This window comes from Saccopteryx leptura, chromosome 2 (genome assembly GCF_036850995.1).
Source record: "Saccopteryx leptura isolate mSacLep1 chromosome 2, mSacLep1_pri_phased_curated, whole genome shotgun sequence".
Lineage (NCBI taxonomy): Eukaryota > Metazoa > Chordata > Mammalia > Chiroptera > Emballonuridae > Saccopteryx > Saccopteryx leptura.
Window position 1 is genome coordinate 39,215,029 of NC_089504.1, and position 23,662 is coordinate 39,238,690.

Here is a 23,662-nt window from a genome sequence, read left to right on the forward strand (position 1 = left end):
TTTAAAAAGATTTTTTTTAATTTAATGATTTTAGTGAGAGAGGTAGGGGAACAGAGAGAGAGAGAGACAGGCACATGAATCTGTTCCCATGTGTGCCCTGACCAGGGATCGAACCGGTTAACTTCTTTCTGTACTTTGGAATGCTTCTCCAACAAACTGAGCTACCTGGCAAGAGCAAAATATTTTTTATAATTCATTTATTTATTTATTTATTTATTTATTTATTTATTGTATTTTTCCAAAGTGAGAAGCAGACAGATTCCTCCTGCATACGCCCAACCGGGATCCACCCGGCATGCCCACCAGGGGGCGATGCTCTACCCATCTGGGGCTTTGCTCTACTGTAACCAGAACCATTCTAGCCATGGAAGCCATGGAGCCATCCTCATAGCCCGGGCCAACTTTGCTCCAATGGAGCCTTGGCTGCGGGAGGGGAGGAGAGAGATAGAGAGAGAGAAGAAGGGGAAGGGTGGAGAAGCAGATGGGCGCTTCTCCTGTGTGCCCTGGCCGGGAATCGAACCCAGGACTTCCACACGCCAGGCTGATGCTCTACTCCTGAGTCAACCAGCCAGGGCCTTTTTAGAATTCTTGAAAAGTCACTTCTGGAAAATAAGTTTTTTCTCAGATGAAACAAATGGATAATGAATTAAAAATTAAACAAGACATTTAAAAGCACCAGGATTCAAGAAAGGCCTGCTTTAAACTAAGCCAAGTGTTTATAATGTACATAAGGATAATATTTTTAAAGGCCTTTAAGAAGTTAACTGTTTATATCTCTCATTCTGTTATTTAGGAATAGATGATTATCAATGACAGTGGAAAAGTTCAACCTCAGCTGGAAAGAATAAACTTGAAGGTAAATCAAATATGAGTCATAAGACAATACAGCACAAGATCTACACAGCTCAAATATGTACATATACAGGAAAAAAAGCATTTTCATGAGAGCAGTTGTTAACTCTTTGTCAATGCCCTAGAAGGCTTACATCCCCCACTAATGGACCAGAGTTTCTAATTTAGGGAAATATTCTAAATTTTGGTCAGATACTCCCTTGACCAAAAGATACAACTACTCTAGCTATATGATACTAGCCACTTAAGTTGAAAGATCAAGTAGCAAGAAGCACCAATAACTGTGGTGCCCATTTTTGGTCATGAGCAACCTACCCCAAGTAGACCAAGAAAGCAAGTCTATTTAACAGAAGAATTAAAATGGAGCACATCCACACAAAAAAAACAGTGAGGAAAGTCTATTTAGCTTCCTAAGAGATGGAGGGAGTAGCAGACTTGGTTTCCCGGCTAATTTCAGCTTCATAAAGCCAAAATAAACTTGATTTCCTGCACTCAGAAGCCTACAAGATTGCCTATTTAATATTTTCCAACTATTACCTTTAATTTATATATCTAAAAATAAAACTATTAATCTAAAATCCTAATGAAAGTCTTTGTAACTCAAGTAGGAGCTCAGCAAATTAAAGCAGAAGCCAAAGACAAAAAAAGAAAATCTATTCTCAAGTTTTACTCAGGTAGAACATTTCATTCAACAATAAAATTTTTGTTAGGAATAGAAGGTTATAAAGAAAATTCTAAAAACAGCCTTTATTGCCTGACCCATGGTGGTGCAGTGGATAGTGTCAACCTGGGATGCTGAGGTCCCAGGTTCAAAACTCGGAGGTCGCCAGCTTGAGTATGGGTTCATACAGCTTGAGCACAGGCTCATCAGCTTGAGCAAGGAGTCCCTGGCTCAGCTAGAGCACCCCTGGTCAAGGCAGGTATGAGAAGCAATCAATGAACAACTAAAGTGCCTCAGATATGAGTTGATGCTTCTCGTCTCTCTCCCTTCCTGTCTCCCTCCCCCTCTCTCTCAAGAAAGAAAGAGAGAGAGAGAGATAGAGAAAGACTTTACTGATCAGATAACTTCTGAATTATAATCTCTCCAAATTGTGTAACTGAAACTCATAACCAGAACCCAACTTACTTTTACTCCAATCAAAAAACGAAATTCCCTAAGGTTCAAAATAGAAAAAAGCTTCTCTTTTGAAACAAGATTAAAAATACAAATTTTTCAGCCCTGGCCAGTTGGCTCAGTGGTAGAGCGTTGGCCTGGTGTGCAGGGGTCCCGGGTTCGATTTCCGGCCAGGGCACACAGGAGAAGCACCTATCTGCTTCTCCACCCCTCCCCCTCTCCTTCCTCTCTCTCTCTCTCTCTTCCCCTCCCGTAGCCAAGGCTCCATTGGCCTGGGCGCTGGGGATGGCTCCTTGGCCTCTGCCCCAGGCGCTAGAGTGGCTCTGGTCACAACAGAGCGACGCCCCGGAGGGGCAGAGCATCGCCCCCTGGTGGGCAGAGCTACGCCCCTGGTGGGCGTGCCAGGTGGATCCCAGTAGAGCGCATGCGGGCATGCGGGAGTCTGTCTGACTGTCTCTCCCCGTTTCCAGCTTCAGAAAAATACAAAAAAAAAAAAAAAAATACAAATTTTTCATATTTGCTATTTCCTCTCACTAGGCCCTTCATCTGTCCTTGACTATATTCTGTCTTCTTCCCTGAAAAAGGGATTCAGAAGCAACTTCTAATCTGCTTCTTACTATCATCTGAATACAATCATGGGTCGCTTAACAACAGGGATACATTCTAAGAAAAGCATTGGTAGGTAATTTCATCACTGTACAAACATCACAAAGTGCACACACACAAACCTAGAGGCTACAGCCCACTACATACATAGGCTATATGGTTTAGCGTTATTGCTCCTATGCTACAAACCTATACAGCATGTTATTGCACTGAATATTGTAGGCAACTGTAGCACAATGGTATTTGAGAAAAGCTACAATAAAAATACAACATAAAAGATAGAAAATGATACAACTGTATAGGGCACTTACCATGAATGAAGCTTGTGTAAATAAATGGAAGTTGCTCTGGGTGAGTCCATGAGTGGTGAGTAAATGGGAAGGCCTAGGACAGTACTGTAGAATGTATAAACACTGTACACTGAGGCTACACTTAATTTATTTAAAAGTTTTCTTTCTTCAATAATAAAGTGACCTTAGCTTTACTATAATTTATTAAATTTATAAACTTAATTTTTTAACTTTCAACTCTCTTGTAATAACAGCTTAAAAAACAAACAACGTACAACTATACAAAAGTATTTTCTGTCTTCTACCTCCATATCTTGTCCAACTAGGTCTTCGGGGGCAACAACACGCATGGAGCTGACATCTCCTACCATAATAATGCTGTCTTCTGGAATACCTCCTGAAGGACCTGCCTCAGGCTCTTCTCCTGGAAGTGTCACTCTTTCAAGAAATATTTCCATGAGGGTTTGCTTGGTTTGTTTCCTTTTCATCACAGATTTGGTGCTTGTAAGCAGATACTGCACAGTAACATCCAAGTTAATGAACACCATATAGTGTTGGAGTCCATGTTTAAAACTATTTAAGGAGCTTGTTAAGGTCTACAAAAGCTTTTGCTAAACACTCCATTGTGAATTTCCTTGGGGGATCTTATTTTTCTTCTGAAGTTTTCTCTTTTTCTTCCCTCTTCTTCAGCTGTGTGTTCCTGTTCCAGTTCCAACAACTCATCATCAGTCAATTCCTCAGGAACCACCTCTAGGAGAGCCTCAATGTCATCCTCATCCACACCCAGGTTAAACTTGTGTGCCGTCTCAACCACAGACCTGTGTTTTTGCTGTTGTTTTTTTGTTTTTGAGAGAGAGAGAGAAAGAGAGGAAGAAGGGAGCAAGATGAGAAACTTCAACTTGTAGTCAGCACTTCAGTTGCTCACTGATTGCCTCTCTAATGTGCCGGGTGGGGGGGGCTCAAGCAGAGCCAGTGACCTACCTCTTGCTCAAGCCAGCAAACCTGGGCTCAAGCCAGTGACCTTGGGATGTCAATGATCCTGTGCTCAAGCTGAATGAGACCACGGCTCAAGCCAGTAACCTGAAACCTCTGCATTCCAGGTGGACACTCGATCTACTACACCACCACTGGTCAGGCAGCCCTGTTAATTTCTGTAACCTCCTCATGCTTGGCAAATCCTTTTAAGTCATAGATGAACCTCCTGAGTGTCTTCTTCCAGATGTCAATCTTGCACTCCTTGGTTACATCATCACAAGCCCAAGCAAGGTTCTTGATGCAGTCACAGATTGTATCTTTCCAGAACTGCATCAGTGTCTTCTTAGTGTCCTCCTCAGTTGCAGCAATAGCCTGGGCAAAGATCCTCCTCAGGTCATAGGCCTTAAAAGCTGCTATAACTCCTTGATCCACTGAATGTATCAAACAGTGGTATTTGGAGGGAGGAAGCACCACTTTGATTTGGGGATAGAGATCACTAATAAAAGGAGAATGTCCAGGAACATTATCAACAATAAGAGTATCTTGGAAGAAGCGTTTGGTCATCCATGACTTCCTACTGTTCCTTTAGTATACTGGCAGTGTGTGCTTACTGACATGCTTGAAGGCTATGCGTTTTCACTGTGCCAGGTCACAAAGGGTTTCAATTTGTAGCCTGCAACATTGCTCCAAAGCAAGACTTGTCCTTTCCTTAAGAACCTTGAAACTTGGCATTGACTTGGCCTCCTTAATAGATAAAAGTCCTTCAGACATCTGATTCCAGAATAGGGAGCTTTCATCCATATTGATGAATATTTGCTTTGGCAGGTAATTTTAGTCCACAATCATCAGCTCTTTCATTGTTTTCAGGAATTCTTCAACTGCCTTCACATGAGCATTCTCAGACTCACCGCTCACTTTTGAATAGCAATGAATAACAATTCTTAAATCGTTTAAATCACCCAGAGCTAGCAATAAATTCAACATTGTAATCAAGTCCAGTCTTTTCTTTCTTTTTTTAAAGATTTTTCTTGGTTCGTTCTTTTTTTCAGATTTTATATATTGATTTTAGAGGGGAGAGAGAGAGAGAAAGGTGGAAGAAAAGAGTGGAAAGCATCAACTCATAATAGTTGCTTCTCATATGTGCTTTGACTGGGCAAACCCAGGGTTTGAACTGGTGACCTCAGCATTTCAGGTCAATGCCTTATCCACTGTGCCATGAAGGTCAGGTCAGCCTTTTCTTTCAATATCGAAAACAACCGTTTTGTTTTGGCCATGACATCATGTGCTGAGAGGTTAGATATGCTTATTGTGTCTGGTCTCCCAATACAGGTCATTAGAAGTTTCTCCATGTCCAATGCAGGCTTTTCTCAAATTTTTATTTTATTTTATTTATTTATTTGAGAGACAGACAGACAGGAAGGGAGAGAGATGAGAAGCATCAATTCTTCATTGCAGCACTTTAATTGTTCACTGATTGCTTCTCATATGTGCTTTGACTGAGGGGCTCCAGCTGAGCCAGTGATCTTTGGGCTCAAGCCAGCAACCATGGGATCATGTTGATGATCCCACGCTCAAGCCACTGACCTTGGGGTTTCAAACCTGGGACTTCAACATCCCAAGTCAACGCTCTATCTACTGTGCCACCACCAATCAGGCAAATTTTTGTTAGTCTTATTGCTTTCATTGAAGCAGATCCTTTAAGAGTTTCCATCCCTTTGTTCTTGTTCTTCAAGATTATACCTATGGCGGAATGGGATATGCCTGACTAGCAAGTAGTAACCAACACTGATTTTCCATCTTTCTAGTCCTAGATCACTCTTTATTTCATTTCCAGATCATTCAATGTGGCTGCTTACTGGTAACATTAGCAGTGGATTTTTGTACACTTAGGGGCCATGATGGGTAAAACAACACAAGATTAAATCAAGCACAAGAGATAATGGTGCAATCAAGAGATGCAGTCAATATAAGATGTCTGGGGCTGTTCCCAGCATATCAGGGCCTACTGTTTTATGGTAAAAATTTTAAAATAGATAAACAGAAAGAGTATACTCTAAAATAATAAAACGTAACCCTCACCAGTTGGCTCAATGGCAGAGTGTCAGCGTGGCATGTGGAAGTCTCAGGTTCAATTCCCAGTCAGGGCACACAGGAGAAGTGACCATCTGCTTCTCCATCATCCCTCCCCCGTTTCCTTGTCTCCCCCCCCCACTCCTGCAGCCATGCCTCAAATGGTTCAAGCAAGTTGACCCAAGCACTGAGGATGGCTCCATGGCCTCGTCTCAGGGGCTGAAACAGCTCAGCTGCTGAGCAACCGAGCAGCAGTCCCAGATGGGCAGAGCATCACCCTACAGGGGGCTTGCTGGGTATATCCTGGTTGGGGAGCATGCAGGAGTCTGTCTCTCTGCTCTCTGCCTTCCCACCTCTCACTTAATAAAAAAATAAAACAAAATAAAATAAAAAGTATAACACAGTAAACACATAAACCAGTAACACAGTAGTTTACTATCATTACCAAGTATTATGTACATAATTGTATGTGCTATACGTTTATAAAATGGCAGCGCACTAGGCTTGCTTATACCAGCATCACTACAGATATTAGTAACAAACTGTTGTGCTATAATATTATGACAACTACCACATCAGTAGGTGATAGGAATTTCTAAGTTTCATTATAAGTTCATGAGACTACCATCCTATATTGGTTAACGTTGTTAACCAAAACGTCATTATGCAGCGCATCACTGTAGTACTTTGAAAGAGCTCTGTAATAATCCTTGAACAATAGGATAACTTACCTGACAGATCTGATGCCTGACCTGTTATGTAAAATGAAAATTCCAGAGTTTGAATGATTTAACTCCAAAGGGATTTAATAAAATATATGCAAATAATGTAAGTATATGTACAATGACAATTCAAAATATTAAAGCTGTTGTATAAAGTATATAAGCAAACCTGACCTATGATGGTGCAGTGGATGAAGCATTGACAAGGAATGCTGAAGTCACCAGTTCAAAACCCTGAGCTTATCTGATCAAGGCACATATGAGAGCAATCAATGAACAACTAAAGGTGAAGCAAGTATGATCTCTCTCCCTCCCTCTCTAGAATCAATCAATAAAATCATTAAAGCATATAAGCACGATAACCCACAGTGACTGCTGCGTCACCCTGACTCAGCTGAGTGATACTATCAAGTACTTACAGATCAGAAGACCAAACACATGTTGCCAAACTGTCCAGCAAATCATTCATCCAATGACATTTTTAAAATGAAGATCAGTTTTAAAACCCCTTCAAAATAATTGTTATTTGGATATTTCTAGTGTTTAATTCTTATCTTCTACTACATAAAAAGAGATCTCTATAACTTCTTAGGCATTTCCATTTCTCCCAAATGCAGATCAAGTTTTTTACAATGTATTATCTTAGAAAAAAGATGGTAAACTATTAGTTTCTAACGCAAAATTGTCATTATTACTACTGATACTTATCTAATATGTACATTGATCTACTGATCATGGTTCATTTGTAATATATCACTTCTTGGGGGCATGGGCAATGAAACCAAAATATTATAAAGTGTTAACTAAAAGTTTAGAATTTTTCACACCTGAGATGGAGAAGAGTTATGACCAGGAAATGATAACTACTTCAAAATACTGCTACAGGACAACAAAAATAGGCAGCTTCCCTAACCATCCCTGGGAATTTCAAGTACAATAACCACAGAGAGATTCTAACTATCCCCCCCCCTTTTTTTTGTATTTTTCTGAAGTTGGAAATGGGGAGGCAGTCAGACAGACTCTCGTATGCGCCCGACAGGGATCTGCCCGGCAGGTCCACCAGGGGGCGATGCTCTGCCCATCTGGGGCGTCGCTCTGTTGCAACCAGAGCCATTCTAGCACCTGAGGCAGAGGCCACAGAGCCATCCTCAGCACCCGAGCCAACTTTGCTCCAATGGAGCCTTGGCTACGGGAGGGGAAGAGAGAAACAGAGAGGAAGGAGAGGGGGAGTGGTGGAGAAGCAGATGGGCGCTTCTCCTGTGTGCCCTGGCCAGTAATCGAACCCGGGACTCCTGCACGCCAGGCCGATGCTCTACCACTGAGCCAACAGGCCAGGGCTTAACTATCATTTTGAGGAACAACTTCAATATTAAAGTTATCTATAGATACAAATTCACAGATACAGAGAACAGACTGAAAGTTCTACGGGGCCAGCTGGGTAGTTGGAATATCAGGGTGACCACTTTGTAAAGTATATGACTGTCTAACCACTATGCTGTTCACCTGAAACTAATACAGAATAATACTGAATGTAAACTATAATTGAAAAATAAAATTCCAATATAAAAAATATATATATTAAAGTTATCTGAAGTCTTATGGAATGTATATGCTACCTTGGTGTACAATTTTATTTTTCTCAAGCTGCTGATTTAAATAAACAAAAAGGAGCACTTAAGTGATTTCAAATTCTCTGATCAAATTAAAACTTAAAGCATGGTATCTAACAGTCAATCTACTTACCATGGAAATCTGCACCCAACTTCTTAGAAGCCATTTAGAACCTGAAAAACAAAGGAATATTTCTTAGGCTCATGATGCCTTAAGGGAATATAAACAAATCATTACAAGAAAACTGAGGCTATAAAAAGAAAACCAGAAGATTAAAGATGACAAGGACTGACATAAGTCCTCAAACTTCTCAGCCCCCAAGTCTCAAAAAAGAAAGCGGAAAGGGGGAGAAATTAATTTTCTAGAGAAAAGTTTAACATTTCTGAAATCTGCATGTTCTAGGAAAAATGACAATAACAATCCAGCTACTGATCAATTTACATGCAAACAATCAAAAGGAAAAAATAACTAAGTACATATCTTCCTGACATAATCTAAAATATGTCCATAGAAGAAAGATATTCCATTTTATTCAGTTATGCAAATAAAGGTCTACCGGAAAGTTCTGTCCATTTCTATCACAAGTTTCGACACGTAAGCACGTTTATTTGGCGCATGTGTGCCTCACTATTTTTATCACTTAATGTATACATATTGACGTAGCAAATTAACTAAAACAAAGTTGATTCACGTTAGTCTTATGTGTGAAGCCATAGTGTACCCATGGCTACTGATAAAGTTCATTTACGCCACTGTAATTTTTACGAATTTCAACAAGGAAGAAATGCTAGAGAAACATGTAGAAATTTATTGGAAGTGTTTGGTGAAGGTACAGTTTTCTGATAGGACATGCAGAAGATGGTTCAAAAAATTCGAAACAGGTGATTTTGACCTTTCTGATAAGCCACATTCTGGGCGACCATCTTTGATTGATGACGATGTTGTTAAGACCATGTTGGAGCAAGATCCTTTTCTGACAACACCGGAGATCGCAGAAAAGCTTAATTCAGCTCAGCAAACCATTTCTGACCATATTCGGAAGATAGGATTGGTGTGGAAATACTCAATATGGGTGCCACATGAATTAAGTCAGAAGAGTTTGGATGATCGAGTCATCATATGCACATCTCTGCTTGCTCAGAACAAAATCAAGCCCTTCTTGAACCGGATGATAACTAGGGATGAAAAGTGGATTACCTACGAAAACAATCGTAAGGAAAAGGGCATATTGTGAACCCGGAAAACCTAGTCCTTCCACCTCTAAACCAAATTTGACTCTGAATAAGAGAATGTTGTGTATATGGTGGGACATTCGAGGACCAATACATTATGAGCTTTTAAAACCGAACGAAAAGCTCAATTTAGAGAAGTATTGTTAGCAACTGGATAATTTAAAGACAGCAGTCCAAGAAAAGAGGCCGGAGATGTTCAAAAGGAAGAACATCATACTGCATCATGATAATGCCAGGCCACATGCTGCTTTGGGGACTCGTCAAAAAATTGCAGAACTAGGCTGGGAAATTCTGTCGCATCTACCATATTCTCCAGACTTAGCACCCTCCGACTATCATTTGTTTTTGTCCTTACAAAATTTTTTGAAGGGCAAAAAATTCAAAAATGAAGAAGATATCAAACAAGCACTGGTTCAATTTTTCGCATCAAAAGATAAAAACATTTTTCATCCATCCACTGCGCCACCACAGGTCAGTAAAACATTTTTCAAAAATGGGATATACAAATTGCCCCCACGCTGGCAAGAAATCATTAATAGACCCTGGCCAGTTGGCTCAGTGGTAGAGCATCAGCCTTGCATGCAGGAGTCCCAGGTTCAATTCCCGGCCAGGGCACACAGGAGAAGTGCCCATCTGCTTCTCCACCCCTCCCCCTCTCCTTCCTCTCTCTCTCTTCCCTCCCGCAGCCGAGGCTCCATTGGAGCAAGGATGGCCTGGGCGCTGAGGATGGCTCTGTGGCCTCTGCCTCAGGCGCTAGAATGGCTCTGGATACAACAGAGCGACGCCCCAGAGGAGCAGAGCATCGCCCCCTGGTGGGCATGCTGGGTGGATCCCGGTCGGGCGCATGCGGGAGTCTGACTGCCTCCCGTTTCCAGTTTCGGAAAAATGCAAAAAAAAAAAAAGAAAAGAAATCATTAATAATAATGGCAATTATATTATTTAATAAAGTTTATTGACGGTAAGAAAAATTTGTATTTTGTTTTATTCCAAAAACGGACAGAACTTTCCGATAGACCGTATATATCTTTTACTGACAATTAATTATAACTGTTAAGACTGAAATTTCTGAAGTACTGTTTTAATTTTGTATAAAATTTTTAAAAAACAAAGGGGGAATACCGTTTCCCTGAAAATAAGACCTCTTCAATTTTTTTCAAGCTTAGAAATATAAGGCCTCCCCTGAAAATAAGACCTAGCACGTCTTTAGGAACAAAAATTAATGTAACACACTTATTTTCGGCGAAACAGGGTAGATTGTTGTACATGGAAATGGAGTCAAGATTCTTGATGGAATTCAGTTTGGCTGGTTATGCTGATGTCTGTGATGACAGGACTACAGTATATTCATAAATGTTGATTTTTTGTTCAACAATAAATGTGAATTCTTGTTCATGGAAAAATAAGACATACCCTGAAAATAAGACCTAGCGCGCCTTTAGGAGCAAAAATTAATATAAGACTGTCTTATTTTCAGGGAAACACGGGTAAACCCATAAAACGACACATCTAACTTAACATTCTCTTTGCACTTCTAATCCCCTAGATCAGGGGTCTGGAACCTTTTTGGCTGAGAGAGCCATGAACACCACATATTTTAAAATGTAATTCCATAAGAGCCATACAACGACCCGTGTACCCTACGCATTATCCAATAAAAATTTTGGTGTTGTCCCGGAGGACAGCTGTGATTGGCTCCAGCCACCCGCAACCATGAACGAGTGGTAGGAAATGAATGGATTGTAATACATGAGAATGTTTTATATTTTTAATATTATTTTTTTTATTAAAGATTTGTCTGCGAGCCAGATGCAGCCATCAAAAGAGCCACATCTGGCTGGCGAGCCATAGGTTCCCAACCCCTGTCCTAGATAAATAGATACAAAGTCTTTTCTTACACAAATACTTTAAGCTCTTCAAACCTAAAGTTTATCTCTTTTGATATTGTACAGTATTTATACCTTGAACTTATCTAAAAGAAAAGCAGAAAATAATATTAAGGCTAAGTATATGAATTTATGGAATGGTGTCTTTTAGCATGCATTACAGCATATTACAAGGCATCATAGTAAAAATTTCTTTTTACTGAAAAAATTTGACTATATTACTCCTATCTTGTGAAAATTACTCAAAACAGAATTAAAATCTACACAAGATTTTTTTTAAAAAGAAATTGACAAGTTAATTTTAATATTTACATGAAAATGCAAAGGAAACAGAACCGCCGAAACAAACAAAAAAAACCCCAAGAGAATTTACCATCTAACTTGAAAACTTACTACTAAGCTATAGCAATTAAAACAGTGGGGAAACAGTATAATGGTATCACACAGATCAACAGAATAACAGTCCAGAAATATTCATACACATACAGTCCACTGATTTTATTTTTTTATTTTTAATTTACTGATTTGAGAGAGAGAGGAAGGAGGAGAGACAGAGGAAGGGGAAGAGAGAGACAAAAACATCAATTTGTTGATCCACTTATCTATGCAATCATTGGTTGTTTCTTGTATGTGCCCTGGCAAAACTGCAACATTGGTATACCAGGGCAACAAATGCTCTTATGGAGCTACTGGGCCCTGCAGGGCTCAGATGACTGATTTTAAACAAAGGTACAAAAGCATTTCAAAGGAGAAAGGTCAGTCTTCTCAACAAACAGTGCCAAACATTCATATATAAAAAAAAAAATCTTAATCCACATGTTGCACCATACATAAAAACTGATGCAGGGGAATGGAAAAATTAAGGCTAAGAGTTACAGAGTTTCTTTTGGGAGTAATGAAAATGTTCTAAAAGTGACTTGTGGTGATGACTGCCAACTTAATATACTAGAAGTTACTGAATTGTATATTTTAAATATAAATTGTATGTTGTATACTGATACACCACAACAGCATGGATGAATCTCACATGAATCATGGTAAGTGAAAGAAGCCCAACTCAAAAGGTTACATACCATGTGATTCCATTTATGATATTCTGGAATAGGGGACAGAAAAGTAATTTAGCTATTAGTGAATGATTGTGGCAGAAAGAATTGACTATAAAAGCAAACAACACAGAAATTTTTTTAGGTTGACAGAACTGTTCCATATTTGACTGTACTACTGGTTACATGAGTATAAGCATCTGTCACAATTCACAAAACTAAAAACTACACAGGATACCGTATTTCCCCATGTATACGACAATCACATGTATAAGACGCACTTTAATTTTGGGGCCTGAAATTAGGGGGGAAATGTACTAAAGTTATTGAACTCAAGTTTTATTCAACATAAAATTCATACAACTCCTTATCACTGTCATAACTCCCATCCATTAGCTGGTTCTCCTCTGTGTCTGATGACAAAGCACGGTCTTCAACAATGAGCACAGAAACAAGAGTGAAAAGGCAGGAAATGGCCTGACCTGTGGTGGCGCAGTAGATAAAGCATCGACCTGAAAATGCTGAGGTCGCCAGTTCGAAACCCTGGGCTTGCCTGCTCAAGGCACATATGGGAGAGTTGATGCTTCCAGCTCCTCCCCCCTGTCTCTCTCTCCTCTCTCTCTGTCTCTCTCTTTCTCTCATCTCTAAAATGAATAAATAAAAAAATTAAAAAAAAAAAGGCAGGAAATGCAAGTAAAAATATCTACAATCACTGTATAAGACACACCCAGTTTTTAGACCCCAAATTTTTGGGGGAGTGCGTTTTATACATGAGGAAATATGGTAAATTTTAATATCTGTAAACTATACCTCAATGTTTTAAAAAGTATTTTTACTCATCACATTAAAATTAAGGAAAATACATAGAATCACTGAATAATACTAGTAATATTTTAACCAATCTTAGTGGAATGAAATTTCATTTTCTTTTAATACCAGAATTCAAAATAACAAATTATACAGCTGTATCAAATTCTATTAGTATGCTTTCTGCCTGATGGACAAAGGTTTTCTCCAGTGATGTATATGGTTTCTAACAATGGATTTCCTCCCTATTTATAAGCAGAAAAAATTATAAGTCAAAGTAAATCAGTTTATATCTCTCCTAGAAAAAGACAAGTTGAAAAGTGTGAATACAAATAACCTTTTTTTTTTTTGTATTTTTCTGAAGCTGGAAACGGGGAGAGACAGTCAGACTCCCGCATATGCCCGACCGGGATCCACCCGGCACGCCCACCAGGGGCGAAGCTCTACCCACCTGGGGGCGATGCTCTGCCCCTCCGGGGCGTCGCTCTGCCGTGACCAGAGCCACTCTAGCGCTGGGGCAGAGGCCAAGGAGCCATCCCCAGCGCCTGGGCCATCTTTGATCCAATAGAGCCTTGGCTGCGGGAGGGGAAGAGAGAGACAGAGAGGAAGGAGGGGGGGGGGTGGAGAAGCAAATGGGCGCTTCACCTATGTGCCCTGGCTGGGAATCGAACCCGGGTCCCCCGCACGCCAGGCCGACGCTCTACCGCTGAGCCAACCGGTCAGGGCCAAATAACATTATTTTAACACTGTGTCTTTAACTGGTAAAATACCTTCTAAACTTAGCATACACCAGTGGTCCCCAACCCCCGGGCTGCGGACCGGTACCAGTCCGTGGGCTATTTGGTCCGCAGAGAAAGAATAAATAACTTACATTATTTCCGTTTTATTTATATTTAAGTCTGAATGATGTTTTATTTTTTTTTAAATGACCAGATTCCCTCTGTTACATCCATCTAAGACTCACTCCTGACACTTGTCTCGGTCACGTGATACATTTATCCGTCCCACCCTAAAGTCTGGTCCGTGAAAATATTTTCTGACATTAAACCGGTCTGTGACCCAAAAAAGGTTGGGGACAACTGGCATACACAGAGCAAGGCTAAAACAGTTTTTAAAATGAAGTCACTATCACCAGCAGGATTTCTCTATGGAATACTGAAAATGTCCTAAAATTGACTGTGATGATGATTCCAAAACCCTGTAAATATACTAAACAATACTCAATTATATTCTTAATAAGTAAGTTGGCCTGACCAGGCAATGGCACAGTGGATAGAGCGTCGAACTGGGATGCAGAGGACCCAGGTTCGAGATCCCGAGGTGGCCAGCTTGAGTGTGGGCTCATCCGGTTTGAGCAAAAGCCCACCAGCTTGGACCCATGGTCGCTGGCTCCAGCAAGGGGTTACTTGGTCTGCTGAAGGCCCACAGTCAAGGCACATATAAGAAAGCAATCAATGAACAACTAAGGTGTTGCAACACAAAATGAAAAACTAATGATTAATGCTTCTCATCTCTCTCCGTTCCTGTCTGTCTGTCCCTATCTATCCCTCTCTCTGATTCACTCTCTGTCTCTGTAAAAAATAAATAAAAATTTAAAAATATATATTTATAAAAAATAAAAATAAGTAAGTTGTATGGCATGTGAATTACATCAATAAAACTGCTACCAAAAAATGGTAGCTCAGCCTGACCAGGTGGTAGCACTATGGATACAGCATTGACCCTAGGACACTGAGGACCCAGGTTCAAAACCCCAAGGTCACCAGCTTGATTGCAGGCTCATACAGCTTGAGCATGGGGTCACCAGCTTGATCACGGTACTGGCTGAGCATGAGATCATAGACATGACCCCATGGTTGCTGATCTGAGCCCAAAAGTCGCTGGCTTGAAGCCCAAGATCGCTGGCTTGAGCAAGGAGTCACAGACTCAGCTGGAGGCCCCCAGTCAAGGCACGTACGAGAAAGCAATCGATGAACAACTAAAGTGCCACAACCATGAGTTAATGCTTTTCTGTCTCCCTTCCTGTCTGTCTGTCCGTCTCTCTCTCTCTCTCTCTCTCTCTATCTCACACACACACAAAAAAGTAGCTCTAAATTTTGGTAAGCTGTGCAACTAAAGGACGATTAGGTACATAAAGAGGCAAAGAAACAGATGAGTGACATCTTTTCACTTTCATAATGGCTATTATGAACAAAACTAATAATTTTACTTATTGGTAAAAGAGAATTTTATCCAGTAATTTTTTTTTAGATGAGAGGAGGGGAGATAGTAACAGACTCCTACATATGCCCTGACCAGGATCTACCTGGCAGCCCCATCAGGGGCCCACACTCAAGTACAGAGCTATTTTTAGCACCTAAGGTTGACTGACCTCTTGGACCAACCAAGCTAACCTCAGAGCAGAGGCAGATTTAATGGCAGAGGCACCGGGTGCCCCTGAAGGGCCCTGCAAAACCCCAACTTTACACTTTTTTCTAATGACACCAAGTTTGGTTTCATATGTGCAATTTTAACATTAATAGTACATAATATTTTTTATTTATTTAAAAATATGGTTAACATGTATTTTTATTTTCCCTGTCTCTCTCTTTTTTTTAAGGGGCCCAGTATTTTCTTCTGTGCCTGGGGCTTCAACCGACCTTAATCCGCTTCTGCCTCAGAGCCACTGGCTGTGGGAGGGGAAAAGGGAGAGAAGAGAGAGAGTAGAGGGGGAATGGGGGGCTGGTGGGGGGGAGAAGCAGATGGTAGCCTCGCCTGTGTGCCCTGAGAATCGGTCCCAGGGTGTCTACACACCAGGTTGATACTCTATCCACTGAGCCAACAGCCAGGGGCCTCCATTAATTTTTATAATCTGTAGGATAATAAATTAACTCTCTTTAGTGGGGGAAGACTACAGTTACCAAAGAAAATAAACCCCTTCCAATAGCCCATTCCTGCTCTAACTTAGCCAAGTCCATTTCATACAGGCATTTGCCTAGCTTATTTTATATCCCAACTTCTCTACCTGTTATATATTAGGCAGAAAGTTGTAACAGTAGCAAGAGGCATATAGTAGCCCTAATGTTCACTGAACTCAGAAATGTAGGTGTACCCACATTAAGGCCTACTGGTCATCAAGTGTCATTCAAGGATGGTTTATAAAGTGACAACAGCAAACAATTATGCCATTTCTATTCCTCACAGATAACTGCTATGGACCTAATAACAACATTAAGTAGGAAATAAAGACTGCACCCAAGCCCTTTAAGGATTAAAAGTATTATATAAAAAGCATTCTTATACAACAAGAGAAACAAGCCATACTTTAAAATGTGTGGGGGAAAAGTCAGAAAAGTAGCTGCTGCTAGGTAGTAGGACTGGAAATAATTCATAACATTTTTCTACAGATTCTGAACAGTCCATGGCAAACAGGTCTTTTATTAAAGCTTTACTTTAAAATTTAATTTCCAACAGGATGTGGAGGCATGAAGTATTCTGCTTAGTAATCTATACTGCTCACAAAACTAAGGGGATATTTCAAAGTGAATATGAAGCGTGCCTGACCAGGCGGTGGCGCAGTGGATGGAGCATCAGACTGGGAATTGGGAGACCCAGGTTTAAGACTCTGAGGTCGCCAGCTTGAGCGCAGGCTCATCTGGTTTGAGCAAGGCTCATCAGCTTGAGCCCAAGGTCGCTGGCTTGAGCAAGGGGTCACTCAGTCTGCTGTAGCCCACCGGTCCAAGGCACATATGAGAAAGCAATCAATGAACAATTTAAGGTGCCGCAACAAAGAATTGATGCCTCTCCTGTCTGTCCCTATCTCTCCCTCTCTCTGTCTCTCTCTGCCTCTGTCACCAAAAATCTATGAAACGATAAAAAAAAAGCATTTGATTTTTTTAGAAGCATTTGATTTTTTTAATTAAACAAGAACATCAGTAAAGCAAATGACAAGTCAAAGAAAGTTGTTCAATTATGCAAATGAGATGCAAAACCAACTTTCATTTCATTGGCGAAAATGCACTATACAAAAGGCTGAAAGTACTGGAGCATCTGCACATTCCCTGACCCCCTAATTTTTGTGAGCAGTACAGTTAATGGAAAGTTAAAATTACAAAGTATATGGATCATTAATTTTCAAAGAACCAACAAACCATAATGAAAACTATTTAACCTTTTTACATGTGCAGAAGACATCTTTCATAAGCTCCTAAAGGCTTTAGAGTCATCATAATTTACATAAACTACAATACAATGAGACTTTTAAATCCAGAAGCAAAAATATAGTAAGTAAATAAATAAACCCCAGAAGCAAGATTCTTGGCAGCTGGGAAAGCAGTATCTAAACATCCATCAATGAGAGCTGTGATTATGCTCCCACACAGGTGCAGGAAATGAGCGTTTTCACCTCTGTGTCCCTGATATTAATTGATATTATTGGATATTAGCTGTTTGAAAACGCAGCTATTTTTTTGTTTGTTTGTTTTGTTTTTAATAATTATTTTTATTTATTTTATTTTATTATTATTTTTTTGTACAGAGACAGAGAGAGAGTCAGAGTCGGGGATAGACAGGAACAGAGAGATGAGAAGCATCAATCAGTTTTTCATTGCGGGTTGCAACACCTTAGTTGTTCATTGATTGCTTTCTCGTATGTGCCTTGACCGTGGGCCTTCAGCAGACCGAATAACCCTTTGCTCGAGCCAGCGACCTTGGGTCCTAGCTGGCGAGCTTTTTGCTCCAACCAGATGAGCCCACGCTCAAACCGGCAACCTCGGGGTCTTGAACCTGGGTCTTCCGCATCCAGTCTGATGCTCTATCCACTGCGCCACCGCCTGGTCAGGCAACGCAGCTGTTTTTGACAGGTAAAATGGCTAGGGAGAGGCTGCTCGAGCCCTCTGATTTAATAAATACTTTCTCAAACAAGCTAACATCATAAATGCTTTAAAGAAGTTCCACCAAATTTAAATGTGTTCTGAATAGCTTTTTTAAAAAGGCTCTACCAAAAGACAATCCACAGAGAGAAAATATTTCCAGATCATACTATATATCTGATACGGAAATTGTATCTAGACCATACAAATAACTCTACACCTCAATAAAAATAATCCAATTTAAAAATAGGCAAAAAGAATTTAAGTCAATTATCCAAAGAAGATATAAAAATGACCAATAAGCACATGAGACATTCAACATAATTATTCCTCAGAGAAATGCAAATCAAAAACTCCACTCTTACTCCCCATGTTAAAGCATGCATATTATCTGCAACAAAGTAAAATTTCTATTAAAGAATAGTAAATGAAAATCAAAATATAGTGCTCCTTATTACTAAAGTATGTAAATTCTTTAAAATTACACCTCAATCGAGCTAATACAATGTAATTTTCTTGGGGTTCTCTATTAAGATGACCACTGAATGCACCTCCTATATATTTTCCACGAAACTTAATTCAAAACATCCATACTTGATCACCTATAGTAAACATTTTTCTGTTTGAAATACAGTAAAACCTCACTGTCTCCCAAGGATCAAAGGCATTTTAATAGCTACTTGGATCAACTTTTCTTCTCCGAAACATCTAAGCAAAATCAAGTAACATATATATGAATAAGCTTCCTCATAAACTTCCTATATTTTATTTTAATCATTTATTATATAATAGCTTCCTGTAATCCAAATGTTCAATAATGGAAAATTAAAAAAATGAGTCATGCCTGACCAGGCGGTGGTACAGTGGATAGAGCATCAGCCTGGGATACAGAAGACTCAGAGGACCCAGGTTTGAAACCCCAAGGTCGGCCCTGGCCGGTTGGCTCAGCGGTAGAGCGTCGGCCTAGCGTGCGGAGGACCATGGTTCGATTACCGGCCACGGCACACAGGAGAAACGCCCATCTGCTTCTCCACCCCTCCCCCTCTCCTTCCTCTCTGTGTCTCTCTTCCCCTCCAGCAGCCAAGGCTCCACTGGAGCAAAGATGGCCCGGAAGCTGGGGATGGCTCTGTGGCCTCTGCCTCAGGCGCTAGAGTGGCTCTGGTCGCACCATGGCGACGCCCAGGATGGGCAGAACATCACCCCCTGGTGGGCAGAGCATCGCCCCTGGTGGGCGTGCCGGGTGGATCCCGGTCGGGCGCATGCGGGAGTCTGTCTGACTGTCTCTCCCTGTTTCCAGCTTCAGAAAAATGGAAAAAAAAAAAAGAAAAGAAACCCCAAGGTCGTGGTCTTGAGCATAGGCTCATCCGGCTTGAGCGGAGGCTCACTAGCTTGAGTGCAGGATCATAAACATGACCCTATGGTCGCTGGCTTGAGCCCAAAAGGTTGCTGGCTTAAAGATCAAAGATTGCCTGACCAGGCGGTGGCGCAGTGGATAGAGCGTCGGACTGGGATGCAGAGGACCCGGGTTCGAGACCCCGAGGTCGCCAGCTTGAGCACAGGCTCATCTGGTTTGAGCAAAAGCCCACCAGCTTGAACCCAAAGTCATTGGCTCCAGCAAGGGGTTGCTCGGTCTGCTGAAGGCCCGCGGTCAAGGCACATATGAGAGAGCAGTCAATGAACAACTAAGGTATTGCAACGCGCAATGAAAAACAATTGATGCTTCTCATCTCTCTCCGTTCCTGTCTGTCCCTTTCTCTGATTCACTCTCTGTCTCTGTAAAAAAAAAAAAAAAAAAAAAAAGATCAAGGAGTCACTCAGTCTGCTGTAGCCCCCCCACTCTGTCAAGGCAGATATGAGAAAGCAATCAATGAAACACTAAGGAGCTGCAACGAAGAACTGATGCTTCTAATTTCTCTTCCTTCCTGTCTGTCCCTATCTGTCCATCTCTGACTCTCTGTCTCTGTCAAAAAAATAAAAATAAAGATGGGTCATGTAGTATTCAGTGTTTATTAAAAGCACATAATTAATGGGAAATAAGTATAAGTTTTTAAATGTTTTTACAAGTTGCATTGAATTAATTTATGTAAAAATGTACACAAAATAAGACTGAAGAAAACACATTTGCCACCAATGTAAAATTATAAATGCTCACAGGGAGAAAAAGAAGTCATAAGCAAGCAAAATTTCCACTAAAATAAATATAAATGCTTTTATTAAAGGAAAAACATCAAGTAGAAATAGCAATAACACAGTCTTCATTCATAAGCTTTTTTTATGCTAATAAAATATAGAACTCGGACCTGGCCGGTTGGCTCAGCGGTAGAGCGTCGGCCTGGCGTGCGGGGGACCCGGGTTCGATTCCCGGCCAGGGCACATAGGAGAAGCGCCCATTTGCTTCTCCACCCCCCCCCCTTCCTCTCTGTCTCTCTCTTCCCCTCCCGCAGCCAAGGCTCCATTGGAGCAAAGATGGCCCGGGCGCTGGGGATGGCTCCTTGGCCTCTGCCCCAGGCGCTAGAGTGGCTCTGGCCGTGGCAGAGCGACGCCCCGGATGGGCAGAGCATCGCCCCCTGGTGGGCAGAACGTCGCCCCTGGTGGGCGTGCCGGGTGGATCCCGGTCGGGCGCATGCGGGAGTCTGTCTGACTGTCTCTCCTGGTTTTCCAGCTTCAGAAAAATACAAAAAAGTAAAAAATAAAAAATAAAAATAAAATATAGAACTCCCTGAAGCAACCAGGAACTTCAACAACAATGTTCTCTTTTGCCAGTTCTGTGTCACTTCAGTTCAAATGCAACAGGAAGAAAACCTGGTAACTTAAAATTGGAATCACTGATTAAAAACATCTAAAAACATGGCCCTGGCTGGTTGGCCCAGAGGTGGAGCGTCGGCCTGGCGTGCGGGGGACCCGGGTTCGATTACCGGCCAGGGCACATAGGAGAGGCGCCCATTTGCTTCTCCACCCCCCCCCTCCTTCCTCTCTGTTTCTCTCTTCCCCTCCCGCAGCCAAAGCTCCATTGGAGCAAAGATGGCCTGGGCGCTGGGGATGGCATCTTGGCCTCTGCCCCAGGCGCTAGAGTGGCTCTGGTCACGGCAGAGCGACGCCCCGAAGGGGCAGAGCATCGCCCCCTGGTGGGCAGAGCTTCGCCCCTGGTGGGCGTGCCCGGGTGGATCCCGGTAGGGCGCATGCGGGAGTCTGTCTGACTGTCTCTCCCCGTTTCCAGCTTAGGAAAAATACAAAAAAAAAAAAAAAAAAAAAACATCTAAAAACAAAAAGAGATAGGGAAATAGGTAACAAGAAGAGAACTGCAGAGAGAGGAACTAGAATGCAAGAGGCAGAAGAGATGAAGTAAGGAATGAAAAAAGGGAAAAATGAAGTAGGTGAGGAGAGGAAGATGGAAGTAGGAGACCAGGAGAATGAAAGTAAACATCTTAATAAGGCCCAGGCCCTTTCATAAGGGGAAGAGAAAGCCCAAAGAAAATTAGACTAATGTTCTCTCTTTTTTTTCTCCTATCATTATTAAATTACTATTACATGAAATTGGACTCTACAAACAGATTTCCAATACACAATAGCATTTTAGTATCTCAGTAAGCTAACATAGTCAAATTTATACTACACCAAGAGCTGCAATCAAGAATTTCCCAAGCCTGACCAGGCGGTGGCGCAGTGGATAGAGCGTCAGACTGGGAAGCGGAAGACCCAGGTTTGAGACCCCAAGGTCGCCAGATTGAGCATGGGCTCATCTGGCTTGAGCAAAGAGCTCACTAGCTTGGACCCCAGGTCGCTGGTTTGAGCAAGGGGTTACTCGGTCTCTGAAGGCCCACAGTCAAGGTACATATGAGAAAGCAATCAATGAACTAAGGTGTCACAATGAAAAACTGATAATTGATGCTTTTCATCTCTCTCTGCTCCTGTCTATCTGTTCCTATCTATCCCTCTCTCTGTCTCTGAAAAAAAAAAAAAAAAAAAAAAGAATTTCCCAAGAAACAAATTAATCCAGAAAATTCTCCAATTTACAGAAAAAGATGGCTTTAGGAATCATCAAATTTCAAGTCTGTAAACAAAGTAACAAAGTTAACACCAATACAACTAGTCCTCAAATCAATGTATATATGACAAAAAATTCATGTTTATATATTAAATGGGTCAATACTAGGCTATACTAAATGAGAAAAAGCTTTCTTCTCTCTCAGTTCTCAAGGCCATTTTGGAGCCTCAGTACCTTCATCAGTAAAATAAGGATAGTAGACTGAATAACCAGCCAAACCGACATAAATCTGTAATGGTAGAATAAAACGAAGGAAAATATTTGTTTCCAAATTAAATACTCTGCCTTCAATATAAGTTGTACCATCATTTACTATATACAGTACTTTCTTTTTTTTTTTTTTTCTGAAGCTGGAAACAGGGAGAGACAGTCAGACAGACTCCCGCATGCGCCCGACCGGGATCCACCCGGCACGCCCACCATGGGGCGACACTCTGCCCACCAGGGGGCGATGCTCTGCCCCTCCGGGGCGTCTCCATGTTGCGACCAGAGCCACTCTAGCGCCTGGGGCAGAGGCCACAGAGCCATCCCCAGCGCCCGGGCCATGTTTGCTCCAATGGAGCCTTGGCTGCGGGAGGGGAAGAGAGAGACAGAGAGGAAAGCGCGGCGGAGGGGTGGAGAAGCAAATGGGCGCTTCTCCTGTGTGCCCTGGCCGGGAATCGAACCCGGGTCCTCCGCACGCTAGGCCGACGCTCTACCGCTGAGCCAACCGGCCAGGGCTTATATACAGTACTTTCAAGATGTCTGCTGGCAAAATCAAAAGCTAGCAGCCATGCAGCAACCAAAACCCTCCCCTCACCACCACCAGTTTATTTTAATAATCCATTAAACCCAGAAGTCTGGAAACCATTTTCTTTCAACACATCTAAAATAAAAACCTCAAATGAGTGTGATAATAAAAACATACTTTTGAATACTGCCTGAAATACAGCAAGAGCTCAACAAAGGTTGGTGGACTGAACATAACCTGTAAGAGAGTAAACCATTTTCCAAGTACTATAACAATCAACTGGTATACCTAGACACAAAGTGCAGATTTCTGTTTGAACGTAATATTAGAATTTCATTCTTAGTGAAGAATGTGGCTGTGAATACTGAATTGAGGTTATGAAATCTTACATTCAGTCTTTTCAACTCCTAAGAATTGGGCAGACACTACCTATCAGCATCTATCACTGTCCACAAGTTCTGTGTATACAAAACTAAGCCCTCTTATTGGCTGCGGCACATTAGCCTATTTGGCTGAAGATGGAAGGTCAACAGAGGGCAAGACTACACTGATTCATTCTGTGGAGCATTTCAATAGCCCCACAGAGCTATTCTTTCTTTTTTTTTAAGATTTTATTTATTGATTTTAAAAAGAGGAGAGATAGAGAAAGGAGAAAAAGAATGGGAAGTATCAACTCACAGTTTTGTTTTTAGAAGTCAGGCATTTATTTTTAAGTGTTTATTTTATTGACTTTAGAGAGAGGAAGGGAAAGAACAGGAGAAACACAGGAATCTCTGTTCCTATACGTATTCTGACCAGGGATCAAACAGGAAACTTCTGTGCTTCGGGA

The 23,662-nt window shown here is 41.4% G+C and overlaps 1 protein-coding gene across 8 annotated transcripts in view; it reads right to left on the minus strand.

Annotated features, from left to right (window-relative positions):
* The window catches only part of UBAP1 (ubiquitin associated protein 1), an 81,272-nt gene that overhangs the window by 26,541 nt on the left and 31,069 nt on the right, over positions 1 to 23,662 (minus strand). For 4 of the 8 annotated variants that reach the window (XM_066367802.1, XM_066367796.1, XM_066367799.1 and 1 more), the window contains exon 2: positions 8,373 to 8,413. In XM_066367802.1, the coding sequence (XP_066223899.1) occupies positions 8,373 to 8,375 (3 nt within the window). In that variant the 5' untranslated portion in view covers positions 8,376 to 8,413. Of the gene's footprint in view, positions 1 to 6,638; positions 6,660 to 8,372; positions 8,414 to 12,428; positions 12,452 to 23,662 lie in introns of all 8 variants that reach the window. The other 4 variants (XM_066367800.1, XM_066367797.1, XM_066367795.1 and 1 more) reach the window with 3 other exon arrangements.